At 40.9% G+C, this 27,900-nt stretch overlaps 1 protein-coding gene across 2 annotated transcripts in view; it reads left to right on the top strand.

Annotated features, from left to right (window-relative positions):
* Positions 1 to 5,308: 5,308 nt before the first annotated feature.
* Positions 5,309 to 27,900, top strand: part of PAPSS1 (3'-phosphoadenosine 5'-phosphosulfate synthase 1) — a 97,710-nt gene continuing 75,118 nt past the window's right edge. Inside the window, exons 1-4 of one of the 2 annotated variants that reach the window (XM_032860311.1) lie at positions 10,330 to 10,352; positions 12,667 to 12,724; positions 19,102 to 19,216; positions 24,791 to 25,026. In XM_032860311.1, coding sequence (XP_032716202.1) covers positions 10,345 to 10,352; positions 12,667 to 12,724; positions 19,102 to 19,216; positions 24,791 to 25,026 — 417 coding nt within the window. In that variant the 5' untranslated portion in view covers positions 10,330 to 10,344. Of the gene's footprint in view, positions 5,461 to 10,329; positions 10,353 to 12,666; positions 12,725 to 19,101; positions 19,217 to 24,790; positions 25,027 to 27,900 lie in introns of those variants that run through there. The other variant, XM_032860318.1, reaches the window with a different exon arrangement.

Raw genomic sequence — 27,900 nt, forward strand, 5'->3', positions numbered from 1 at the left:
TATCATATTTTAAGGTACCTGATATCTGGTGCCCCAGTTTCAGAAGATGCTAAAATTGGTAAGTAGGTGCAGGTGGTATCAGCTTGATCCCTCCATTATAAAATCACCTTTCCTACTTGTATCAGCCAGAGTTTTCCAGAGAAACAGAACCAATAGCATGGATAGACAGAGATTTAGTGTAAGGAATTGGCTCACGTGATCACGGAGGCTGAGATGTCTTATGATCTGTAGTCAGCAAGCTGAAGACCCAGGAGAGCAGTCGGTATGGTTCCACTCCAAATTCCAAAGCCTGAGAATCAGAAGAGCTGATGGTCTAAGTTCCAGTCTGAAAGATAGGGGGTGTAAGCCCCAAGAGCCAATGTTTCTCTTTGAGTCCAAAGGCAGGAAAAGACCAACATCTTAACTCAAAGAAGTGAGGGAGGAGTTCCCTCTAACGTGCAGAGGAGTCACATTTTTGTTCCAATCACGCCTTCCACAGACTGGATGAGGCCCACCCACATTAGAGAGAGCAATCTACTTAGTCTACTGATTCAAATATTAATCTCATTCAGCAACACTCTCACAAACTCACCCAGTATAATGTTTAACCAAATATCTGGGCACCCGGTCACCCATTAAGGTTGATACATAAAATTAACCATCACACTATCTTTCATGGAATACTTTTAACAGACACTAAGGGTTATTGACTATATTAATTACCTCATCAGGTGTTTCAAATGGTGATTTTTATTTCTCTTTTCTTTCTTTACTTAAATTTTAGGTAGTTAACATAGTGCAACCAATATTGGTTTCTGGAGTAGAATTCAGTGACTCATCACTTATACATAACACCCAGTCCTCGTCCTAACAAGTGCCCTCCTCACTACCCATCAAAAATGGTGATTTTAAAATGTTAACATTCCAGGGGGCTTAGGGTGGCTCAGTGGGTTAAGCCTCTGCCTTCGGCTCAGGTCATGGTCTCAGGGTTTTGGGATCAAGTCCAGCATTGGGCTCTCTGCTCAGCAGGGAGCCTGCTTCCCCCTTTCTCTTTGCCTGCCACTCTGCCTACTTGTGATCTCTGTCAAATAAATAAATAAAATCTTAAAAAAAATGCTAACATTCCTTCTGCATTTATTAGTTAAAATTTTATCAGTATAAACTGTTCTTCATTAACTATTTGATTACCCTGAAATACAGCTTGTATGGAAAGGGTATGAGCAGGACATCTGGGTGGCTCAGTTGGTTGAACGTCTGCCTTCAGCTCAGGTCATGATCCCAGAGTCCCAGGATCAAGTCCCGCATTGCATTGGGCTCCTCGCTCAGCGGGGAGCCTGCTTCTCCCTGTGCCTGCTATTCTCTTTGACAGATAAATAAATAAAATCTAAGGAAAAAAAAAAGGAAGCATGCCATAAATGTGTCCTTTTTGATGTCTTACTTTTCTAAATAGTTATCACTAATATAACCCCAAACTCCTTTTCAGTTGTCTGAATCATTTTCAGTATGGTCATTTCCATCAGAAGTTCTATTAATTTTGTCTTCTTAAACAAGGCTTTCCAAGGGCCTTCTGACTCCTTGGAGAACCTTCTGACTGAGTATCCTCTAGACCCAGTACATGGCAGTCATCCCTGGATCTTCCTTTACCATCAACCTGGGAATTCCCTTTGGGCTGTCTCCTGTGTGGAAACTCCTGTTTTCTGAATGCCATATGTCCTTTCTTTCCCATTTAAGCAGAGCATATCTTCCATTATTTCCTTGAGAAAGGATGTAAAACTCTAGGTTGGAAATTCTTTTCTTTTGGAACTCTGAAAGTATTGGTCTATTTGTCTTTTAGCTCTCAGTGTTTTTCTTGGTACCCTCAATTAATTTTTATTCCTGACTGTTTTTGAACTTTACTTCTCCCTGGAAGCTTACAGGTTTTCCAAACAACAGTACTATGCTTTGTATGTTCAATTTTTATCCACTGAGCAGGCAGTAGGGAAAGACTCAAGTCCTTCACTTCTAATATATTTTGTTGAATAATTTCCTTGGTTATTTCTTCTTGTGATTTTTCTCTTTCTGGAATTCCTAATATTTGGATGTTGGGTTTCCTGGACTGTTCTTTCTTTTAAAAATTCTATTTCTATTTTGGGGGATTTTTGCTCTTCATTCACGAGGTATCTTCACCTTCTCTTCCACTCCTGCTATCTTGTGTTTAATTTCCAAGGGCCCCATTTTGGTTTTGAATACTTACGGCATTTTCATTTCATTGATAAAGCTTTTAATATGTAGCTTTAAAATTACTCCTTAAAAAATATAACAACAAAGCTATTATCACCAAAAATGTAAACCTTTAATATCAAGAATCCAGGGACTTCAAATTTTCTCTCTTGCTATATACATTAAAAATTCTTCTCTATATGAACTGGTGGTCAAATATATTCCATACATTTAATTAGCTAATTAATTATTTTTTAAAGATTTTATTTATTTGAGAGAGAGAGAGAGAGAGAGAGAGACAGAGGTAGCAAGAGAGAGCATGAGCGACAAGGAGAGGGAGAAGCAGAGTCCCCACTGACCAGGGCCCAACATGGGGCTCAATCCCAGAACTCTGGGTTCATGACCTGAGCCAAAGGAAGATGCTTAACTGAGCCACCCAGGCACCCCAAATTCCATATACTTTAATTGCTTAATAGTTATCTTAAGGTTCCTTTTAATCTTTAGTTCTTCATTTATCCCCCTTTAATTGAATTATTTGAGAATCAGGTCATTATAATGTAGGGTTTTCCACAGTTTGGATTTGACTGCTTGCATTTATGGGGACTTTACATCTTCCTCTTTTCTCTGCATTAACTGTAAACTAGGTATTTAGGCCTGAAAGCTTGTTTAGAATCAGGTTTGATTGTGAAGGGGCATTGATAGTACAGGGGGCAAAAAATCATCAGGAGGCAAAAAAAGTTCTAATGTTCTTTATTTTCATGATGTTAGCAGCCATGAGCATCATTGTCTTTATCCATTATTTCATTAGAAGGCAAAAAATGGTGATATCATAATCCTCTCTTCCCTTCTTCATTTATTAGCTATATTTCTACAAGGAGAACTTCCTCTCATCAATGTTTTAAAAAGGTTTATCTATTTTAGAGAGAGAGTGTGTGCATGATGGGCAGAGGGAGATGGAGACAGACTTTCAAGTGAATCCACACTCAGCACAGGGCTTGACATGGGGCTTAATTTCAAGACCCTAAGATCATGACCCAAGCTGAAACCAAGAGTTAGATGCTTAACCAACTGTGCCACCCAAGTGCCCCTCTCATCAATTTTTTTCACCTCCTGACTTACAGTTAATGCAGAGAAGGCAGGGTACATGTTTACTTCTTTCATTTATCAGTTTTCAAAATAATGAGTTGGTTCTCTAGCATCCTCCAAAGCTGAAAATGAGTTTTCTTCTAATTATCAACATATCAACATCTACATTTAAACATATTTTATTTGAGTCAATACCTTATAGTTATTATCCCTTTATTGGTCTAATCTGATTTTGCCATCTTTGATGTGAAGGAAGCCAACTTCTTGAAGTTGGCTTCTGAGTTCTTTTGACATAATCCTGTGGTTTTTGTTGTTTGTTTAATTCTAGTGTTTCTTGATAATTTCCTTGTTTCCGGTTTGACAAAGTGTTAACAGGCTCATTTGCACGACTGATGCCTGGACTCATGAATTTGAACTGAGACTATCAAAGTAAACACACAATATAATTTAACTCTAAAAATGTCTTTCATTGGAAAATCTCAGAATTATGGGCTGAGAAGCAATAAGCACACCTAGAAGCCCAGATTGTGCTGTCTTTATATCATTTCCCTTTAAATATCATTTTGTAGAACTAGTTAGAAAAATGGCTGATTCCAAATGCGGTGCTGTGTTCTCATTTGAGCTTCCAAGTTCATTCCTGTTACTGGCAGAATTGAGAATTATATTGAAATTCAGTGCTATACGTAGACTTCAAATGGAACATCCCCTAGCAAAAGCTATAGGGAACCACTGATATTTTACATGGTTAAGTAAACAAAGTTAGATTTTCATTTTAGAAGTACTCTGACAGCAATTCAAGAACGGTGTGTGTGACAGGTGTGGGCAGCCGCTGCATAGGTGGGAGGATGCCTAGTAAAGGGTATTAGTTGTGATTCATCTTGGCAAGGCCTAATAAAACACAGCAACAGTGGGAGAAATAGAGAACTTATTTCCTAGCTTTTATAAAGTAACAGCTTCAGGTCTTTGTGATTGAAGATCGTGTATGTGTGGAGGGGCATGGGAGGGTGGGAGGTGGAGAGCACGAGAAACAGAGCTTCAAACAACTCTTTTCGTGCCGGGGAAAGCTGTGGAAAAGTCCTTAGAGTAATGAGACGGGGGGCGAGAACCCGTGGAGGAAGCTCCCCCATATCCCAGCCCATATTCCTATTAACTAGTCCTGTAATAATTAGGTGAACTTGAAGATGTCCTGTACAGGTGGGAATTCTACCCTGTGGTAACCAGCAGACTTCCCTAAGCCTGGATTTCAGTCCTCTTAAGAATTTCGGGAAAAGCTAGTAAATAATAGCCCGTTGGCCTATCGGATGAGAATCACTGGACGGAAATCTCCGGCTATGAAGAGAGGTCTCCAAGTGGGAAGGAGGCACCTTGCAGATAACCACGAATCCCAGTCAAGATATTAATTATTGAAGACCAAGGATGCGGTATTGACTGTTTTTTGAAGTTGTGCGCCGCTGAGCAGAATTTTAAAGCCACTAGGCGGAACGTGTGACAAATGAGCTCTTCGGTGAATCATTTCTTCTCTTTGTGAGGCTGTAAAATCCCTTTTCAAATGTCACCAGGGTGACAAGGATACCGATTGGGCACACAGGAGACCGGCAGCCAAGCTAAAGGAGGAAAAGCTAGAGGGGCAAGAGACTACATCAGTGTCTTCTCCCAACCAGCATCAGCTGAAAGGGAGCCCAGCGTGCTAAAAGCTGAGAGCCAGGTCTCCTTTGCCCTTGCGTGGGCGGCCCGCGCCTGCCACTCGCTTCCAGACTCAGCGCCTGCGCAGCACGAGGGGGAAGGCTGGGGAGAAGTCAGGAAACTTCCACGACTACCTTACCAGGCCCCGCCCCTTCCTCAAAATCGAGAGGGAGGAGCGTCGCGCGTGCTCCGAGCTCTAAAGCCCCGCCCCCAACTCTGGCCTAAGGTTCGCGCCCGCCGGTTCGCCCCTCCCTACATACCTCAGCTCCCAGACCCGTTTCGGAGGCGCGACCGACGCGCCACGCAAGAGGCACGAGCACGAGCGCGTGCGTACGTAAGTGCGCGCCGACCCCAGCGCGAAGAGGCCCCGCCTTCCCGTCCCGCCCCCTCCGGCCTCTCCTCCTGGTACGCTCGGGTAGGTGAGGATCCCGGCACCCGCGCGCACTCGGCGGTATGGAGGTCCCTGGGAGCCTGTGCAAGAAAGTCAAGCTGAGCAATAATGCGCAGAACTGGGTGAGTCGGGGCAGTGGAGCGAAGGAGGCTCTGGGAGGCTGTGGCTGCAGCTCGTTCCGGAGCCGCTGCTTTCCTCCCGCCTCCTCTGCATCCTCTGTGGACTCGGGGATGGTACCCGAGGCCGCGGCGCCTCCCAGCTGGAGCGGTGGGGGTACCAGACGGGCTGGCGCGGCGGGGGTCTCCGGCTGGGCGCGGAGTGCGGTCGGACCCACCTTCTGGGGGCGAAGAATGCCCTCTTCCCCAGCACCTCGGCTCAGAAGAGACCTGGAAGATAATCTTTTGAGAGTGAGCTGTCGGCTGCTGAAGCGTAAACCCCCGACGGGGGATGCTGCCCGCATCCCTTGAAGTGGCCTGAAGGTCTGCAGAGGAGGCGGAGGCGGGCGCGTTTGGTGCGTTCTGGTTTTTCTTGGCTCTGCCGGTGCACTTAGCCTAGGTTTGGATCCATCTCCACGTCTTTCCATTTCTGAGTTTCAGTGTGAAGGGAGAGTACCCAACAATGTGGCCATTCATGAGTTGAGACTGCTCTGAACTGAGGTTCTTTGTGGCTCGGTATTAAATTGGAATGTCTAACAAATAACATGATGGAGTTTTAAGGACTCGATTTCTGGAGACAGTAAGGTATGGGAAGACTAATGGTTTATAACGTTTAGCAAGAACTGCCAGTTGGATTTGATGGTCTAGTGCTGTGCCCTCAGAAGATTGCTTCCTTCCTTAATTCTTTGATGATCAACAGCGTTAAGATTTTGTAAGTATAGAGCAGATTGCAGTGGGGGAGGGGGAGGCAGTGTCCAACTTTTGAGTCAGGAAAGGAAATGGTTTTCAATTTAGATGGGTTTTTATTTCACAGTACAATACCATCACGAGGTTTAATTTTAAATGCAGACTTGCAAATCATCATTACCCTTGATGAGTCAAAGAAAAAAAAAGCCATTTCAGGCAAATACTCGTTTGAAGTGAATTTACCGTATCTTTTCTTACCAAGGATTCTCATCGGATTCCTTTCTCCTTTTAACCTTAACATGATAAGTAGGGAAAGGAGATAAAGGTGAATTACAACACTGGAATGAGCATTGGGCTACTGGCGTGGTTTTTGGTCCCAGCTTTGTCATTTGGTAGCTGAGTGCTCTAAGGGAAAACCGTCTATCTCTTTGAACCTCAGCCGACTTAACAAGGATGTAATAGTGTGCATTTCACTGGGCTGTTTCGAGGAGTAAACAAAATAATGAATTTGAAGTTTCGATGAAATCACTACCATGTAATTGAGTATTGCTCCTGTCCCTTGAAGTATTTCCTAGTTAGGGAAATAAGGTTGGCTAAATTAAGGTATTTACAGATAATTCCAGTTACACCATCCATTATTTATCAACTTTTGCCGAATAGTTGTGTGTTCTTTGTAGAGTCCTGTGCTGCTCATGGAGAAGATGAAATATGCTTACCTTCCAGTTGCTCATGGCCTGGTTGGGCTTGTAAGTGGCATTTGCCAGGTGATGAATATATCAGACCACAGTGAGTGGTGTAAGACATGTTTTATCGAAATTTAGAGCAGAGATTAGTTTATCCTGGGTGTTTGGGGAAGGTTTATGGAGGTGAAATGTACTCAGATTTGTGAGTCAGAGGGGCACTGAATAAATAAGGGCTAGGAATAAGAATTAATATTATTTTTACTCCAGGAACAATGAAGAAACCTGTTTACTCTGGGGAATTTTTTTAAAAAATATTTTTATTTGGGGCGCCTGCGTGGCGTGGTGGGTTAAGGCCTCTGCCTTTGGCTCATGGTCCCGGGGTCCTGGAATTGAGCCCCGCATCGGGCTCTCTGCTCAGCGGGGAGCCTGCTTCCCCCCTCTCTCTGCCTGCCTCTCTGCCTACTTGTGATCTCTGTCAGATAAATAAATAAAATCTTAAAAAAATATATATATATATTTATTTATTTGAGAGAGGGGCAGAGGTCTAGGGAGAGTGAGTTGGGGGAGGGGCAGAGGGAGAGAATCTTTAAGCAGACTTCCTCCTGAGCATGCCACCCATCTTGGGGCTTCCTTTCCTGACCCTGAGATCATGACTTTGGCCTAAACCAGTAGTTGAACACTTAACTGACTGAGTCACCCAGTCGTCCCAACTCTGGAGAATTTTTATTGAGGAGTGGAGTGACGTTTGAATGGGTAAGGTGGGGCTTTGCTGAGTTAAGACCTGATTCTGTGGGAAGTTTTTGAGGAGACTAGAATTTTTAATTTTATGGGCCTTAGAAGTCTTTTTTTGCCCCAATAGAGAACATCCCTCATATTTCCCTTTCACATACTTAAGTCAGCTGATAGACACTAGTGTAAAGAACACATCCATACAGTTTTAAGTTTCCATCACATGATGAAATTGGATTTCTAGGAAGCCTGGGCTACTGAGGAAATTAAATACTGCTAGAGCCCAGATGTGGAAGTCCTGTAGAACAGACGGGGTTATAGTGAGGTTTTAATGAGTTAATAGATTTGAAGCATGCCTAGTGCATGAGCACTGTTTTAAGTTTTCCTTGGTATGAATTTGAGTGTGAGGGTACAAAGAGCTAGGCTAAGGTGGTGGTGGGAATAGTGGAATAGGTGCGTTAAAAACGCTCAAAGAAGGTTAAGAAGGAGCTAACTAGAATTAGGGGATGAAAGAGGGAGGCTGGTTAAAAGTTGATCCTGAGGTTTTAGTCCTGGGAAATGGGGAGGAGGGTGGTGACATGCTGGGAAATGGGGAAGTAAGTTGGGGGCTGGGGTAATGGTGATAATAGTTAAACACTGAAGGAGAGTTTACTGTGTACCTGGTACTGCCTGAAATGTTTTACCTAAATTAACTTACGGAGTTTTTGCAGCATTTCTGAAGTGGGTGTCATGAGAGATAGTCTTTAAAGCTGTCTGGGCTCAGATCTGGGCTCCACTATTTACTAATCATGTGATCTTTGGCTAGTCTCTTAATTTCTCTGTATCTGTATCTGTATCTTTATCTCTATTACATGGAAATGCTAGTCTTACTGGGGTGTTGTGAAGATTGAAAGGCGCTAATATAAGAAAAACGCTTAGAACAGTGTCTGGCATACAGTAAGTATTATGTCTGGTTCTTATTTATTTATTTATTTATTTTTTTAGTTATCCTCATCATTACGAGTAGTATTTCTACATTACAGATGAAGAAACTGAGGCACAGAGAGGTCATAGAGTTTGTTAGTGGTGGATCCAGTTTTCAGCTTGCTGAGTGTGAGGGACAGCTTTAGTAGATATGCTTTCCAGTAGAAATGTAATGTGAGCCACATATATAGTTTAAAATTTTAGAGGGCCCATTACAGACAGTAAAAAGAAACAGGTTGAAAAAAATGTTAATAATGTATTTTATTTACCCCAACATATCTAAAACAGTCATTTCAATATAAATGTAACTTCAATACTACCATTATCAATATAAAATTACTAAGATATTTCACTTAAATGTATATTTTACGTGTACACATTCTGACCAGCCTCTTTTCAAATACTCAGTAGCAACATGTGGACAACACAACGGTAAGGACTGAATTGGGTTAAGGTTGGAAATAAAGATTTAATGGTTAAATTTGAGTTAGAGAAAACAGAGAAAAAAGAGAGTAAGTCCTAAGCTTTGGTTAGTATCTCCTGTGAAAGAGCAGGTAAAAGAAGTGTATTCATGAGAGATAGGCAAAGACATGGGAAAATGTCACGTTACAGGATTGGGAATGTTAATTAGTATTACAGGAAGGTGTCTCCATATGTCTACAAGAATGGGAAAGAGAAATCAGGAGTGAACTTGCTCCATTAGCTTCCTCTTAGCTCAGTCCAACAAAGCACTGGATGTAATGAATATCATTCTCCATCTGATAGAGCCTTTCTCCAATGGGATCAGCTTTTATCTGCCCTTGGGAGGAGTGTGTTAGCTGGGCTGAGGGAAATGTGGGGCACTCAGTTCGGGCCCAAGTTTATTTACCCATTTGGTAAAATCATGTTGGCTTGAATTACTTGCTTAGACCTGCCTCATGGTGGAGTTGGAGCCTACTGCCCACAGAGTAATCTGATATTCAGAAGCACATATAGTCTCATTGTGGTTTGGCTTTCCATTCCCCTCTCTCCCACCACTCCCAAATTTTCCATAGCTCCCTATCTCCAGCCTCAACATCCCTTCCATACCTTCCATCCTCATGGTTTTACACAAGCCCTTTCCTTCTGCCTGAGATGCCTGTTAGCCTTTATTACTTACTAAAATCTTCAGAGCTGTGGGCTACTTTACCATATGTCATGGCTCTTCTGTGTGCACACACTCTTGCATGTTGCTGAATTGTTTGCACCCCTGTATTATGTTGCATGCTGCTCTTACCATGGATTATGTAGTGAGATTTCATTACAGATGTGCTGTGTCTACACTTTGCTCATACAGCAGGATGGGGATAAGGAGTATTGTATAGAGTAAGCTTTGGTGCCTCAGATATGAAAAGCCTATACAACATTAATATCTCTGCATAGCTTAAGTTAGAGAATGAACTCCATACATGGTAGGGCTCAAATTACAGTTCTGTCATTAACCACCTGTGTGATCATGGGCACGTTACCTAATGCCTCTGAGCCTCCCTCTCCTCAAAGGTAAAAATGTGGATAATAAAACAGAGCTTATAGTGGGGATAATAGTACATCCCTTCTAGCGTTGCCATAAGGTTTAAATAAGTCAGTGTATTTGAAGCACGGTGGTGGTACCTGGCACATGAGCAGTATTTAAGGTGTTCTTGTTATTATTTATTTATCAAATATTTAATATCATCTTTGTGCAAGCCTTCGTTCTAGGTGCTGGGGATACAGTGGTAAAAAAAATCCTATCCACTCTCATGGATGTTGCATTTTCTGTAGCAGTGAGTTAATGAAAAGGTAAACAAATAAGATAATTTTTCCTTTTACCGGTTCTACTTTTTCGAGCCATTTGTTCCTTATAGTGCTATATGCCTTTTCTAGAAGGGCAGTAGCCTGTTCTAGATTTTGGGGAAGACCGAGGTGGAACAAAAAGAAATGAGCCTGCAGATATGGAACACACAGCTGATGAAAAGGTGGGAAGAGGCCAGTATATTCATTCTTCAAAACTTTGGTCTGACTGTGGTCAGGCATAGGTATTGATCTTCCTTCTGGAAGCCAGGGAGATGCTGCTGGAAAAATTGCATAAAGAAGAGGGAAACTCAGCCTCTACTGAGAATGGACTCTTTATGTTGATTAACACCAATAACAAGAATGATAGCAAGGTCTGGATCTGTGTTGTCTGATCTGATAGTTGCTAGCCACATGTGGCAACTTAAATTTAGTTAAAATTAAGTGAAATAAAGAGTTCTCCTCCTTCATTGCATTCGCCTCATTTCACATGCCACATTGCCATGTGGATCTAGTGACCAGTGTTTTGGGTAGTGCAGTGTAGGACATTTTCATGGTTTCAGAAGGTTGGACAGGGCAGGTCTAGATAATACCTTTGGGATGGCTGCCAACACTTTTTTCTACTCTCTATGTATTTATGTATTCATTTTTACTTTTAGGGGAAGGAAATATCAAGCTAGTGGCTTCTTTGGAATCCTGCTTCTAGGCGATTCTGCAGCCCTGACTTCTGGTAGGGTACCGCAGTGTTTGCCTTCCCTTAGCAGATCTGTGGCCAGTGTGAATTATGAAATGAGCTTTGCCTGGGTCTGTTACATTGACTTTTGAGGGGTAGTACTCTACTTCAACGGTTCTCAACCAGGTAAAATTCTGCCACTCCTAAAGGAGTTTTTGGTGATGTCTGGAGACAGTTTTGTTTGTTATGTGTGTCACTATGGGGCTTCTGGCATCTGTTGGATAGAGGCCAGGGAAGCTGCTAGACATCCCACGGAACACAGAATAGTGCCCTCAACAGATAATTAACTGGTTCTAAAAGTCATTAATGCTGAAATTGAGAAACACTATTTTATTCTTGGCTTTGAGTAAGAAGAAGAGAAAAAACTGCCCAACTGAAATGCAAACTTAGTAATTTAAAGTAAAATCTAGTGGATAATACCATTTTCTCATCCACCAGCATTGAAGTGACCATCTTTTGTTCTGAGACAGATCAATTATTTATAGCATACTAATGACACAATAGTCAAACTCCAACCCTGAATCGTTTTGAAAGCAAGTTCCTAAGTAATTTAAGTGAAGAGAATAACTTTTCCTTTTGGTATTTACCTAAGTGGTAGTTATTTCTGTGAAATATCGTTTAAAGATCTAGTTCTTTACCAAGTGAGTTTTAACTGAAAAAAAATGCCAGGAACTTCATTTGATTCCAGAGGTCTGGGGTGGAGCCTGAGATTCATTTCCTGACCGGAAACATCCTTCCAGTGAATGTGAATATTAGACATTTATAGGAGTCCAGTTTTTTAATTTTTAGGTGAATGTAGCCATTATTCTCTCTCTTCTCTCTAGTTTCTTTGATGCTTGCATCCCTTACCTCAGTCTCTCATATGTTTGTACAGTTCATTGTTTTTTCACTATATTCATGGAGTTGTATCACCATCACCAATATCCAATTTTAGAACATTTTCATTGCACCCAGAAGAAATCCTGTACCCATGAGCATTCATTCCTCTTCCTACCCCTTCCTCCTCTGTAGCTCCTGACAACCAGTAATCTACTTTCTGTCTCTGGATTTCCCTATTCCAAACTTTCCTATAAATGGAATCATACAACCTATGGCCTACTGTGTCTGGCTTCTTTAACTTAGCATAATGTTTTCAAGGTTCATCCATGCTGTAGTGTGTTGCCAAACTCCATTCCTTCCGATGTTTGGATAATATTCCATTTTATGGATATATACCATTTTGTTTAACTGTTCATCAGTTGATGGACATTTGAGTTGTTTCTCTTCTTTGGCTATTATGGGTAATGTTGCTGTGAACATTCATTTACACGTTTTTGTGTGTACTATTCTATGGCTTTAGTAGTTAATTTCAACTTCTGAGGGAGATGTTAGTGTATTTTTGTCTGCCCAGCTTCTGAGCTCCTTATGTGTAGTTACCTTGGTGGGAGGCGCAGGGGTCTGTCATGGTGTAATGATTTCTTTATGTGTTTATAGTTTGTCTCCTCCTCTGAAATGTTTTTATTTTATTTTATTTTATTTTATTTTATTTTATGCCCAGTATCTAGAAAGGATCAATCACCAAATAATCTTGGATTCATTTCTGTCTTGTAGGAATCTCTTACAGCTGGGCTTTCCACCTGGAGGTCATCCAGGGGCCCTTCCATTAAAGGTATTGACATTATAAAATCCCCGTTAAATATTTAAATGTTACTTAATCTTTAAAACAGACCTGTTGGAGAGCTGTCATGTATATACAGAGCACGTGCATGATAGTTGACAGCAATCAGGTAAGCCTACCAGGAACTTCGTTTGATTCCAAAGGTCTGGGGTGGAGCCTGAGATTCACTTCCTGACCAGAAACATCCTTCCAGTGTCTGCTGTGTGACGTGTTTTGCCATAGCAAGGTTTTAAGCGTAGCATTTTCAAATTTCCTCAGCCTCCAGGAATGTATAATCTTCACTTTTGCTGTTTGTCTTTGGCTTGTTAATGTTCAGAAGATTAACTTCAGTTGTCAGTAACTGCACGATGCCATCGGTAACTCTTGTGAAGTAAAGGCTTCTCCTTGTGTGTACTCTACCATCTCTCCAGTTTATTCACGAGATACTCTGCCCTCTCTCCATAGTACGTCTTGAGACATAAAAGAAACATGCCTGTTATCATTTCAGAGATTCTCTTTGGGGACCACACTGTTTAGCATTCAGTTTAAGAGGGGTAGTGGGGTGGCTGATGGATGTGGAGTCCAGAATTACACTTGATATTTGGCATATGCTCTGTGCTTTTACAGATTTCACTTAAAAAGGCAGTTTTTCATCAGATCATAGTAAACTCACAAGGCATACAGTTCTTGAAATGACATCATAGGAGAAGTTAATTTCTCCCATAGGGAAGTGGATAAAATAATAAAACCGCCCATGTGGAAATTATGGTGGGTCAGAAAAGGTACCCAGGGCCACTTGTGTGCGTCATGGCAGACATTTGTAGAGTGTGTAGAAAATGTGCTCCACAAATATCAGAGGCCTTGTGATGTTAGCCTAGAAACGGGACCGATGGTTGTTTAGCCCCAAGTGGAGAAAGTGAGTAAATTCTCTTGAAATGAATTATCCCACTTCTGCTAGACTAAGGATTTCTGAATGTCAGTCAGCATTTCATTTGTAAGTTATGCAGAGAAAACAAATCATACTTTAAAATAAATGCCTCAGATCTAACTAGCACTGACTAGGCACACAGAAATAGGTTGGGCACTGGGGAAAATAGAACTGTTAACTCATGTGCTTGACCTACCCTCCCTAGAAAGTCCAACTATATACACATAGAAAGGCAGCTGAAAGTATAAAACAGTCCCTAAAGAACAAATCATATGGGCAGTAAGTAGTACAGGGACTGCTGAGTGTATGTACCAAGCCACATAAATGTTTCTACAAACCTCGCAGCCTCTTAAATTTGTAAGCCTGATTTCTCCGTCTTGTGGAGAGAAGCTAGGCCACTGAAGACAGAGAGTAGGAATATAGAATCACTCACTTGGCCTTAGTGACTTACTGATGTCCTTTCTTCTGGTGGAATTCTAGGAAGGATTTGGCTAACATGGGTGGAAAAGAAGGGAAGGCGGATTAAAAGAATTTTTCTGTTGGAAGTGGCCTTTAGATTCTCAGTAAAATTCAGGCGTAATGCCACCACCTTGCCATTCCAGTAGTTTTTAAAAAAATGCACTTTGGTTTACTCAGAGAGACTGGGAGGTGGAAGATTTTGATAAATCTTTTTTAAGAGTGTTTTTTAATATGAAAAATCTCAAGCACACATTAACATTAAGCCTCCTTAGACTGCCATATCTGCTGCCAGAAGTTTTTTAAGGTTGGAGCAAGGAACCCTGAGGTAGCATTCTTTTCTCATGGTTAAAATAGACAGCCTCTGCTTATCTTGTATTTTCTCCAGATCACATCCTCCATTGTTTATAGCTTCTCAGGTAACTTTGACATTCTACTCAATTTAAAAAGAAAAACAAGAGATATTTTACAGGGCCAGAATGAATTAAAATTCATCCGGTACATGTTTCTTCTTGCCCTAAAGCAGAATAACTTGGAATAAACCCCAAAGCAAAATGACCTCAGTCAAACAGGTTCTGCCAGTGTAGGCAGCTAACTCACCAAGCACCCTCCTGAAACCACCCCCTCAACCCCCTCCCTCAGACTCTGCTCCCTTCTCCCCAGGCAGCTGGGCTGGGAGCTGAACCTAGTGACTGATGGGAAGAGGTGTCACTGATTCCCAAGAGATGAAGACTTCCGTGTGTGGAACCTTGTTTTTGTTTAAGATCTTGGAAATGTCGAGCTGGAAAATAATGTTTGCTTCATTAGTTCATTGAAAAGAAATAGGTAGGGAGATCCATATTATAATTTTTCAAAAGTGATTATTGAACATGTAGAGCATAATTTTATTAGAAATGCGTTTGTTCATGAGATGATTAGTGGGGGAGGGGTGCAGTTTTTGTGGTGTGCCTGTTAAAAGAATTGTCAGATTGTCCCTTTGGCCACAAAGGGTTTTCTGCAATGAGTGATAGTAGGACTGAGAAAGGTAGAGATGCTTTGTCTTGTACACTGGAGGATCGTGGAGGGGGAGGTGGGAAAAGAGATCTGGGACCTCAGGCAGAGACCATTTTTAGAAAGGACTACCATCCAAAAGTTGATCTGGACAGAAATATATTCCTTTACAAATTCATACTTTTAAAACAGCCCCTCCCCACCCCCCCACCCACAAAAAACCACGGTTCCTGCTTCTATAGTTGCAAGGCTGTTTATTCCCCATTTTGAAGACCCCCCCCCCTTCTCCCCTGCCTCTGGCCAAACTACAGCTCTGGTTGGATCCATCCGGGTTGTTTTTCCTTCCGTGTCCTTGAAGTTGCTGCGGAACACTGGACCTGGTGACTGGTGTTGCTTTGAATTGATGATTGTTGGCTTCACGTGAGTCATTCGGACTGCACGGCCACCATTCTAGACTTCCCTGGTCCCTTGTGCTCACTCTGCGCTCTGTCTGGAGGCGCTAATCCCAGAAGTCATCACAAGTCTTAAGTGTCCTCGTTTGCTGAAGACTTGGCTGGCCACCCTGTCTGAATGTCATTTCTCTGAAATTTCTTCACAATTTTGCTTTGTTTACTTTTTTCTTTTCAATATTTGTTCCTGCCTAACTTATATAATTTATTTATTTATCCTTGGCCCCTTCCATTAGTCCAAGGCTTTCAAACTCGAGCTTGCATCCTACTCGGTTGGAGGTCTTTAAAATACAGATTGTTGGGCCCTACCCCAGAGTTTCGGCGGATTCCCTTGGCCTTGGGGCAGGACCTGACATTTTTTTCTTTTAAAAATTTTTTTTTATTTGTTTGACAGACAGAGATCACAAGTAGGCAGAGAGGCAGTCAGAGAGAGAGAGGAAGAAGCAGGCCCCCTGCTGAGTAGAGAGTCCGATGCGGGGCTCCATCCCAGGACCCTGGGATCATGACCTGAGCCAAAGGCAGAGGCTTTAACCCACTGAGCCACCCAGGCATCCCAGGACCTGACATTTCTAATAGTTCACAGGAGAAGCTGCTCCCTCAGGGGCCACATCTTGAGAATCACTGCACTAGAGACTAGATAAGTGAGGACTAGATAAGTCCCATGAGGACAGTGATTTTTATTGGTACTGTTTACTGTTGTTTCATCAGCACCTAGAAGAATGTCAGGCATGTGGTATGCATTCAGTAAATAGTTGAATGAGTGTTGAATAAAACTGTCTGGAAAAGTAAGAGCTTTAAGCAGTATCAAATACAAACACCCTATCAAAAAATGCTGTCACATATCTATTTTATAAATACATGCTTCTAACTACTGGGTATTTACCCTAAAGATACAAATGTAGTGATCGGAAGGGGCACATGTACCCGAATGTTTATAGCAGCAATGTCCACAATAGCCAAACTATGGAAAGAACCTAGATGTCCATCAACAGATGAATGGATAAAAAAGATGTGAGATATATATATATATATATAGGAATACTATGCAGCCATCAAAAGAAATGAAATCTTGCCATTTGCCATGATGTGGTTGGAACTAGAGGCTATTACACTGAGCAAAATAAGTTAATCAGAGAAAGAAAATTATCATATGATCTCTCTGATAGGAGGAATTTGAGAGGAATTTGAGATTGTGGAAGGTAGGGAGGGTAAAAATGAAACAAGATGGGACCGGGAGGGAGACAAACAATAAGAGACTCTTAATCTCAGGAAACAAACTGAGGGTTGCTGGAGGGGAGATGGGTGGGAGGGATGGGGTAGCTGGGTGATGCACATTGGGGAGGGTATGTGCTATGGGGAGTGCTGTGACTTGTGTAAGACTGACGAATCACAGACCTGTACCTCTGAAACAAATAATGCATTTATGTTAATAATAATAAAATAAAAGACAAGCTGCTAAAAAGAACCTAAATTAGGGGCGCCTGGGTGTCTCAGTCAGGCGTTGGACTCTTGATTTCGGCTCAGGTCATAATCTCGGGGTTGTGGGATGGAGCCCTGCCTGGGGCTTGGTGCTCAGTTGGGAGTCTGCTTGAGATTCTCTCTCCCTCTGTCCCTCCCCGCCATGTGCATGTGCACACATTCTCTCAATAAATAAATAAATAAATAAATTAATTAATTAATTAAAAAGATACAAAAGAAGAAGAAGAAGAATCTGAATTATGTTTTTGCTCCATAGGAAGAGAAATAGAGACTCTGTAATTCTTTTTTTTTCTGTTTGTTTTGGGTAGAAAACAGCTTTATTGAGATATAATTTGCATATCATTCAATTCATCTGCTTAAAATGTGCAGTTAAATGATTTTTAGTATATTTATAGAGTTGTGCAACTGTCATCACAGACGATTTTAGAGCATTTTTATCACCCCCAAAAAGATCCTGTACCCATTAGCAGTTACTCCCCCGGGCTTCCCCCCCACCCCCAATCTCCCAGCCCGAGACAATCACTCAATCACTAATCTACTTTCTGTCTCTATAGATTTTCCTGTTTTGGACATTTCAGATAAATAGAATTATACCATATGTGATCTTTGTGACTGGCTCCTTTCAGTTAGCTTAATGTTTTTGAGGTTAACCCAAATTGTTACGTGTTTGAGTACTTTATTCCTTTTTACTGCCAGGTAACATTCCATTGAATGGATACATAAATTTTCAAATAGTTTATCTAATTTTCAGTCAGTGGACAATTGGGTTTTTCCACTTTCTGGCTTTTATGAATAATGCTGCTATGAACTTAGGTATATATGTTTTCCATGGATATGTTTTCCTTTCTTGTGAGTATACATCTATGAGTTTAATTATTTGGTCATATAGTAACTATATTTTAACATTTTGTAAAAGTGCTATTTTCCAAAGTGGCTATACTATTTTACATTTTCACCAGTAAATGTCTGAGGATTCTAAATTCTCAGTAGAGTCTCACCAGCACTTGTTACTATCTTTTTGATTATAGCCATTCTAGTGGGTTATAGAGGTGTCTGTCTCCTTGTGGTTTTGATTTGATGTGCATTTTTGTGATGGCTAATGATACTGATTTTTTTTTTTTTTTTTTTTTGAGAAAGAGAGTGTGGGGCAGAGAATAGAGAATCTCAAGCAGGCTCCATGCCCAGTGTGGAGCCCGATATGGGGCTCAGTCTCACAGCCCTGAGATCATGACCTGAGCTGAAATCAAGAGTCATATTCTCAACTGACTGAGCCACCCAAGCATCCCTGAACATCTTTTAAACTGCCTGTTTTGTCATTTGTATTTTTTCTTTGGAGAAATGGCTACTCAGATTCTTTGAGGCCTGTGTAAATTTATGCTGTTTTTGTTTAAGAAGAAAATTTTGGAAGAAAAATTGTATTCCACTTTTTTTGTGGAATAACCACAAATAAGCAGTGTGTCTACTTTTTCCATCATGCATTTCATCTTACCCACAGACCTTCCACGCTTCGTTCAGGAGTCTCCTTAGATGCTTCCTTCTCAGCTGTGTTTGTTTGTCCTTCTGTGTAAAGAGGCATCCATCCCTGATCCCTCTTTCCAGTCTTACCCTGTTTTATTTTCTGAATGCACTTGTCACTCTGATATTACAATAAATTGCTCTGCTTTGTCTCCATGCAGTGGAATGCAAGCTCAGTGAGGGTAGGGACCCTGTTGAGTTCACTTGGTATACTGATAGGGCCTCAGTAAATACTGGCTGGATGAATGACTGAGTGGAAGACTGGGCTCTAGAGTCCATCACTCCCTTGTTCTGGGAACTTGGCCAACCCGTTTAACTTTTCTCAGGTTTAACATCTTCATTTGTAAAGCCACGGTAGTAAGAGTTTTTGTGTTCCTCCGTGGTTCTAGGGTTAATTTCACTGGTGTCTGTAACGTACCAAAGGCCATGCTACGTACTATAAAGAAAAGAAAGCTGTTAGTTTTAATCTTTCTCCTTGCTTTTGGCATGTTATATAGAATAGTGACAGCAAGGAATATGTGTTTACTTTTTAAAGGACTCAGGTGAATCTGAGTTTTGTTTCTTTTTTCCAGGGGATGCAGAGAGCAACTAATGTCACCTATCAAGCTCATCATGTCAGCAGGAACAAGAGAGGTCAGGTCGTGGGGACCAGAGGTGGTTTTCGTGGTTGCACAGTTTGGCTAACAGGTACAGTCAAGAGAGATAAACCAGCTAATTTCAAAAGCAGTGTTTATAGGGGCGCCCAGGTTGCATCAGTCAGTTAAGTGTCTGCCTTCAGCTTAGTTCAGGATCTCAGGGTCCTGGGATCGAGCCCCACATTGGGCCCCCTGCTCAGCAGGAGCTGCTTCTCCTTTACCCTGCTGCTCTCCCTGCTTGTACTCTCTTTCTCTGTCAAATAAATAAATAAAATCTTAAAAAAAAAGGTGGTTTTTATAGACAGCCTTGAACCGGGATGAAGCATATTTATTTAGATTTTGAGCTGTCCTTGTATCTGGAACATCACCATATGTAACTAACAACGTTGCTGGATTATAACATTTTAATAATTCCCTTTGTTCTTTATGGAATTGCTGTTGAAAAAAAGGGGAAAACCAGAATGCATTTTAAAATTACGTTCTAGGGGACACCTGGGTGGTGCAGTTGGTTAAGTGTCTGATTCTTGGTTTCTTCTCAGGTCATGATCTCAGTATCACAAGATTGAGCGCTGCATAGAGCTCCATGCTCAGTGTGGAGTCTGCTTCAGCCTCTCTTCCTCTCCCTCTGCACCTCCTCTTGCTTGTGTGCTCATGCATGTGCTCTCTCTCTCGCTCTAAAATAAATAAATCTTTTTTTAAATGCACACAGAATTACTTTCTAGTTGATAACTACATTACATTCTATAAGCTTTTTGCATGCAAACAAGACCTAGATTCTGCTTTCAAGAAGCTGATGATGTAAACCATATGAAGAGGAACAATGAGTGATAAAGAATTTCTCATCCGTTTCTGTCATTTACCTTTTGGTTTGGCCTCTGATTGATTCTCGCATTGGTCTGAGATTGTTTCTCGCACTGGTTCTCCCAGAGTCTGCCTTTAGGCCCACCAGCTGAGAGGGTTAACTGATCTAGATTTTGGCACTTCTAGAATCATATTTAAAATTTTGATGCATGTTGCCAAATAAACCACCAAAATTTTATATCTGTTTACTCTCCTACCAACAGTGTGGGAGGAGTTCCATTTCCTAGTGTCTTCATCAACGTGGATATTACCAATACTTAAAATATTTTCTGATTGGTGAAAAGCAACGTTCTTGTTTTGTGTGTGTGTGTGTGTGTGTGTGTGTGTGTGTTTAATTACATGCTTCAATTGTAGACAAGTCCGTTTCTATGTGAAGGAAGACACCATCCTCACATTCTTCTCATTCTGATATCTAGATTGTTGATAAATTGTTATTTTCCATTGTCCAGGTTCATATCACTTAGATTCTTACATTTTCCTAATTCTTCATCTTAAATTTTTGTAGTTGTTTTTTTTTGAGTACTGTAAGTAAATTGATTCTGTATCCATCAACTCACCATCCGTTCTTTGATTATGGTATGTCCAGTCATGAGCTCTTTCTCTGGGTCCAGTTTTAAGTGTTTGTATTTCATCATTAAGTGGTTTTTGAAAGATAGTGTTCACTGGATTCTGAATTTCCTGAGTTTTTATGTTTGAGAATGCCTGTCTTTTACGACGATTTGACTGGGTCAAATAGATATTTGGTTCAACTTTTTTTTTTTTTTTTGTCTTGTAATTCTTAAAATATTATTCCATTGTCTTCCAGTATTAAATGATGTCAAGAAGTGTGAGACTCATTTGATTTTTTTTTGCTTTTTAGAAACTTTCCTATTTTCATCTGGATCCCTGAAAAATGATCTCTTTTCCTATATTTTAGTTTTGCCTTTCTCATTTAGGCCCCTTATCCATCTGTGGTTGATATTTGTGTCCAAGTAAGGGAGGGATCTATTTTCTTTTTTTTCCATGTGGATAATTGTTTGCCTCAAGAACATATATTGATAAGGGCATCCTTTTTTTCCTTCAATGACAACTGTCATATGTCACATTTCCACTTATGTGTGGATTTGTTTCTGGGCTCTCTGATCTGTCCTGTTGGTCTGTTCTCTATTATTACCACTTTGCCTTTTTACTATATACTTATAAGTCTTTAAATCCAGTGAAGTAAGTCCTCTTACCATATTTGTCGTCAGTAATATCTTGACTTTTTTTCTTTTTGCTCTTTGTTTTATTGTATAAATTTTGTAATTGGTTTAACCAGTTCCTCCAAAATCTGGTAGGGATTTAGTTTGAGATTACATTGTTATCTAGAGGTCAGTTTGGGGGAAAATCAATCTTTAGAAAAATTGGGTAATCCTTTTCTTGAACATGGCTTTTTCCATTGATCTTATCATTTAACAATGCTTATAAATACTGTTCATCAGATTTTTTTGGTGCTTGTTTTATGATCTCATAGATAATCAGTTTTCATATATATTTGACAAGAACATCTATTCCCTGATGTGTATAATATTTTGTAATGTTCATTAGATCAAGCTTGTTAATTATGTTGTCAGATTTTCTTTAGCCTTTGTTTTTTTTGTTTTTGTTTTTGTTTTTTTTTGACAGTAGTGTTGGAAACGGAAGTAAAGATTTCTTTTTGTTGCAATTCAGTAGCTTAACCAGGACCTGTCAAGCTATTGAGTGGTTTGCCATTTTCCTGGAATGCAGTTTGTTTTTTCTCAGAATTTTATTTCAGATAAACTTTCTTTTATATTTTTAGATTGGTTGGTCTCCTAGTTTCCCAGGGGTACTGTAACAAGTTATTTCAAACAACGTGGTGGCTTCAAACAGAGATTTATTCTCTTACAGTTTTGGAGGCTGGGAGTCTGAAATGAGGGTTTTGGTGGGATTAGTTCCTTCTATAAGCTCTGAGGGAGATTCTGCTCCAGGCCGCTTTCCTGGCTTCTGGAGGTTGTTGGCAATACTGAGTGCTCCTCGGTTTATAGATGTAGTGCTCCAGTCTCTGCTTTCATCCTCATATGGCCTGGTAGTGACACCAGTCACTGGATTTAGTGCCTATCCTGGTACTGTATGACCTCATTTTAATTTAACTAATTACATCCGCAAAGACTCTGTTTCCAAATAAGGCCACATTCTGAGGTTCCAGGTGTATATAAATTTGGGGGGAGGGGAATTAGTTATTCAGTCCAGTACATTTGGTTTCTTTTCTTCAGATACACTATTTTTCCTTATCTAGTTCTGGATTATCTCTCTTGTAATTTTGTGTTAATTTTCTCTAATTGCTCTAAGTTCTTTGCCTTCTTGTCTGTGTTCTCTGTAATCATCTCAATAAAATTTTCTATGTCAGTAATTAAATTTTCAGCAGTCTTCTTACTGTGTTTCAAATACATACATAAGATGAATATATTTACACATGTATGTATAAATAGGTACTTTTATTATCATTTAGGTTGTCTCATATAAAAAGTCTAAAAGTTCAGGTTTCAGGGTTTTTTCCCCCTCGTACTTAGTGCTCACTGCCAGTTAAAAACAATAGCAAACAGAACCCCCTGCCTCCATCTCTTTATTCAGTTACTGTTACTGTGTAACAAATTACCTCAAACCTAGTGTCACAAAACAACCATTTTAATTTGCTTACCATGTTGTGGATAAGGAATTGAGGAGGGCTCAGTGGGGCGGTTTTCCTGACGTCTGAAGGCTCACCTAACTAACTAACTAACTCACTTGATGCTGCCTGTCGGCTGGGAGCTTAGCTGACGAAACCACTTGCTTGTGATCTTGCTAGCATGGTGGCCTCAGGGTGTTTAATAGCAGGCTTCTCTCGGATGCAGAGTCCAAAGAGAACTGCGTAATAGCTTTTTCTGGCTCTGCTTTGGAAGTCACACATTGTTGTCATTTTCACTACGTCCTTTTGGTGATAGGAGAATCCTAACACCAGCGCAGATTCAAGAGTAGGGAATTAGACTCTACATCTTATTGTGACAGTGACCATGTCACATTGTTAAAGAAGTTTTAGGGTGGGAAATTCTGTCGCAGCCATCTTTGGAAAATACCATCTGCTATAACCTTTAATACAAAGTTTTTTTTTTTTGTTTTTGTTTTTAAGATTTATTTGAGAGAGAGCACAAGCAGGAGGGGCAGAGGGAGGGAGAGAGAATCTCAAGCAGACTCCACACTGAGTGACCATGAGATCATGACCTGAGTGGAAACCGAGAGTCAGGTGCTTGACCTGCTACACCCTCCAGGGACCCCAATATACAAGTTTTTAATGTATAAAGCAAGTAATACTATTGATCCTCCTAACGTATCATCCACTTTTTTTTTAGTCATCCTTCTAAATTATCATGACTTCTTTCAAGGGAATCAGTATGTGAGACTTCCTTTTTTTTTTTTTTTTTTTTAAGATTTTAGTTATTTATTTGAAAGAGAGAGATCACAAGTAAGCAGGCAGAGAGAGAAGGGGAAGCAGGTTCCCTGCTCAACAGAGAGCCTGATGTGGGGCTCGATCTGACGACCCTGAGATCATGACCTGAGCTGAAGGCGGAGGCTTAACCCACTGGGCCATGTAGGTGTCCCTAGACTTCCATTTTTATGTCTTGCTTCATTAGTTGTGAATTCTGTACTTACATACTCATCAGGGTGGCAAGTGTTAGTGCATAAATACATGCTTTCCTTTCCTTGTTATTTAGTGAGTAAACATTGGTAGAGGAAAGTGAGTTGAAGTAAGGATATTCTCTCAAGATTAATTATATTATAAATTGGACTCCCAGATACTTTTATCATGGTAGCCTATGGGATGTATTGATCCTGGGATATAAAGATAACTTTATATTATTATTTTTACTTACTTTTGTCCTTTTTATTGCTTCCCCAGAAATAATTTGGGCATATCACTCTGTTTTTACTTTGGCATGTGGCGTTGGAATAGTGGTAATGAGAACGAAGAGAATGTCTACCCTTTGAAAATGAGTAATTTCTAGGATACCTTTGAGCATAGACAGGAGTTATTAAAAACATAAATACTTGAGTAGGAAACCCTGTAGTCTTGGATCAAAATGGTGAACGGCCTACTGTTGCAGCATTAAGCTGGGGGCTGGAGGGTGTTCAGAAATGGTATCACAGTGCTGCAGTTCAAGAAACTAGTGTTAGCGTGAGATGATACAGTATGTCAGAATGATGACGTGAAGGAGGCCTTGAGGCTTCCTGAGAACCTGTAACACCACAGAGTGTTTCACACTGAGAGGGCACGGGATCTGACCAGGAGGAAACAGATTTTGCCTAATGAGCAGTGGAGGCCATACGAGGAGGGTAAATTCTACCTTGAACCCCATCCGAAAGAAGTTCTTTGGGAAACAGAACAGAGAGAAGAATGGGCAATGAGAAATCATGGAGTTGAAATCTGTGGTTGCAGCTGCCCTCAGATATTTTTAAGAGGTTAGTAAACCTGAAATGTGCTGTCGAGAACTATTTGAGCTACAAATCTGTTAATTTAAATAAACGTCTGTTGTAATTAAAAAAAACCCCAAAACATAAATGCTTATTTTATTAGAACTACAGATGCTTTTCTAGCTCAGATATATATCTTATGGAGAAATGCAGGAAAAGTGTTACTGAGAGATGGCTATGAAAAATGAATGTAATTAAGCCTGTGATTTTAATTCCTTATAACTAAGTGATTATCCTTCTAATGCTGCATTTGAACTGTGCTTGGACTGTTGGCTTCTAGGCTTATCTGGAGCAGGAAAGACCACAGTGAGCATGGCCTTAGAGGAGTACTTGGTGTGCCATGGCATCCCATGCTACACTTTGGATGGTGACAACATTCGTCAGGGTCTCAATAAGAATCTTGGCTTCAGTCCTGAAGACAGAGAGGAGAACGTTCGACGCATCGCAGAAGTTGCTAAGCTGTTTGCAGATGCTGGCTTAGTATGCATCACGAGTTTTATATCACCTTATACTCAGGTATGTGGCCTTTGTGCTGTTGCTGTTCTCATGTCGTTGATTGAGAATATGCTGTTTAAACATGGGCGTGTGCTTTGAAGCTAAATTCAGATTAAAATAATTAACCTACAGCATTTCTGTGCTGTGACTTCTGAGTAAATTCAGTTTTGGTAAAACCTGCTATGAGCCCCCCCACTCCCCCAAGTGTAACCAAACTTGTTGACCTCAAGCCAGTGGCCAAATTATTTCAAGCTTGTCTTTTGAATTCAGTAAACATACAGTAATACTCAGCATGTGTCAGATACCAGGGAGAGTTTTCAGGCTCTTCTTTCCTTATACTCTTCCTTTTGTTATAGCACCAATTCACTATTTTTTATTTATTTTTTTATTTTTTGTATTTCTCTTAAAAAATTGTATTCTTACTGTGTGAGTTTTGTTTCCCTGCCTAGAAGACACTCTTCTGCTTCTGCTGATCTTTCTTTTCTCCATATCAGTTGACTCCTGTTTGTGCTTTGAGAGTCAAGTTAGGTGTCTCTTCCTCCTGAGTACCTTCTCTTGGTCCTTTGGGCTTACCTGTCTTTGGTGCCCTTATTATTGTGCCATAGTGCATTGTTCTGTTACAAATACCAGGTCATTGGTCGGTGGTGCTAATAGCAGCAGCTGTAATAGTAGTTGTAGTAATAAAAATCATAAGTTAACATTTATTGAATACCAACTAGATACTATGAATTAATCGATTTAGTGCTCATCAGCCAATGGAGAAGGCAGATGTGGGGTGCCTGGGTGGCTCAATCAGTTAAGTGTCTGACTCTTGGTTTTGTCTGAGGTCGGTCCTAAGATCGAGCCCCACGTCAGGCTCTGCACTCAGTGTGGAGTCTGCTTGAGAGTCTCTTCTCTCTCCCCATCTGCTCCTCCCCCTGTTCACTCACCCTGTCTCTCAAATAAATAAATAAATAAATACAATCTTAAAAAAAAGAAAAAAGGCAGCAGTGAGGAGACAGGTGTAAATTACTCAGGGTCACATATTGTACATGGTAGAGCAAGGATTTGCACCCAGACAGTGTCGCTGGAATCCATGCTCTCTCCCACCATGCCTTGTTACCTCTAAAACCCACTGGCTGCTTGAAGTCTGAAACACATCTTATTTATCTTTGTAATCTTGATGTCAAGTCCGGCTCCTGGAACAGAGTAGATACTTAATGTTTATTAAATGACAACATAGCTCAGATGTGAAAGAACAGGTGAATTACTATGTGGCTAAAGGCTTTGGGGCCAGAAACAGTGGACTGGAATTCAGCTCTGCCGGTTACTGTTATGACCTTGGCCAGTTGACTTGACCTTCATAAGCTCAGATAATGCCTACTTCATAGGGTTGCTCTGAGGATTAGGTAAGTCATGCATCCAGAGCTCTCAGCAGTGTGTGGTGTGTAGTAAGTATTCAGTAAATATAGCAAATAATAGCACGGTTCTAGTGCTGTATTGTGAATTTGCATGGCTACTTGGACTTTTTTTTAAAAAAGCAACATTAAGGGACGCCTGGGTGGCTCAGTTGGTTGAGCAGCTGCCTTCGGCCCAGGTCATGATCCCAGAGTCCTGGGATCGAGTCTCACATCAGACTCCTTGCTCGGCGGGGAGCCTGCTTCTCCCTCTGCCTCTGCCTGCCATTCTGTCTGCCTGTGCTCGCTCTCTCTCCCTCTCTCGCTCTGACAAATAAATAAATAAAATCTTAAAAAAAAAAAAAAGCAACACTAAAATATGAGCTATTAGAGTTATAGGGAAGTACCAGATGGAGTGTTAATTACAAGATTCACTTAATGGAACCATGGCAGGAATCCTAAAAGGTCCTGTGAGGACTACTTTTCATTTTCCTGAAACATTGGAAACAATGTCAGTGTATCATTTTTAAAGGATACCAGGTTATGAAGTATATAAAAGAATGATAATTGTTTGAGTTCTTGCTTCCTTGGGTATGCACAATTTTCAGAGTAATATAGTAACTGATACTCTTGTACTTTTGGGAATTTGTGCAGCTCTTGGAAGAGGAGAGGGTAACACAGGGTTTGGAGAGCTGTCAGCGGGGTCTCTAAAAGCATATGCTGATCTGCTTTTTGGCCTTCTTGTCTCCATAGTATGGAGCAGAATTTGTTGATCTCATCTCTAAAAGCACTAACAGTGAGGTTTGGACTCTGCTTAGGATGTGTCAAAATCTGTAATATTTATTTCAGACCATATAATATAGCATATGTGTATTATTCCATGTCACCATTGAACTTGAGGATCTTGGTTCTAAAAATAAACCTGGTGGTTCCTAGCTAGTCTGGTGGGAGCCTGGAGATGGGAACAGTTGCAGTGTGTTGCAGCAGGAGATGAGGTCGATGTCTGTGGAAGGTCCTGTGGAAGAATCACTGAGGAGGTACCACTTGAAATGAATCCTGGAGGAGTCAGAGCATACCAGTGAGATGGGAGGGAGAACGCTGCTCTGGCAGAAGAGACAGTGCAGTGTCTGCCGCAGGTTGGAAATGTCAGGGAGTTTGGTCTTTTGGGGAACTGTAGGTAGTTTGTTATGACTGCTGTGCAGGATGAATGTGAGGGGAGATGAAGCTAGAGTGGTTTGCAGAGGTCCAATGATGAACCTTCACTGCTCAGAACTTTGCCACCCAGGGGACTGAACAGTTTGAGATTGTTCTAGTGAATGCTGTCACTGGGCTTGCATTTTAGTAAAGTCCCCTTTGAAGCCCGGAATAAGCGTGGCCTGGAGATAGGAGACCAGTGAGGAGGCTTTTGGAGTGAATTCAAGCAGCAATAATGGGAATGGAAAAGATGGGGCATTTTGAGGGCTCTTGAGCCCATAGCATCAGAAGGACTTGGTGCCTTGCTGATTGCTGAGTTTGGGGT

Source organism: Lontra canadensis, unplaced genomic scaffold, assembly GCF_010015895.1.
Source record: "Lontra canadensis isolate GAN:19392208 unplaced genomic scaffold, GSC_riverotter_1.0 scaffold1, whole genome shotgun sequence".
NCBI classification, from domain to species: domain Eukaryota; kingdom Metazoa; phylum Chordata; class Mammalia; order Carnivora; family Mustelidae; genus Lontra; species Lontra canadensis.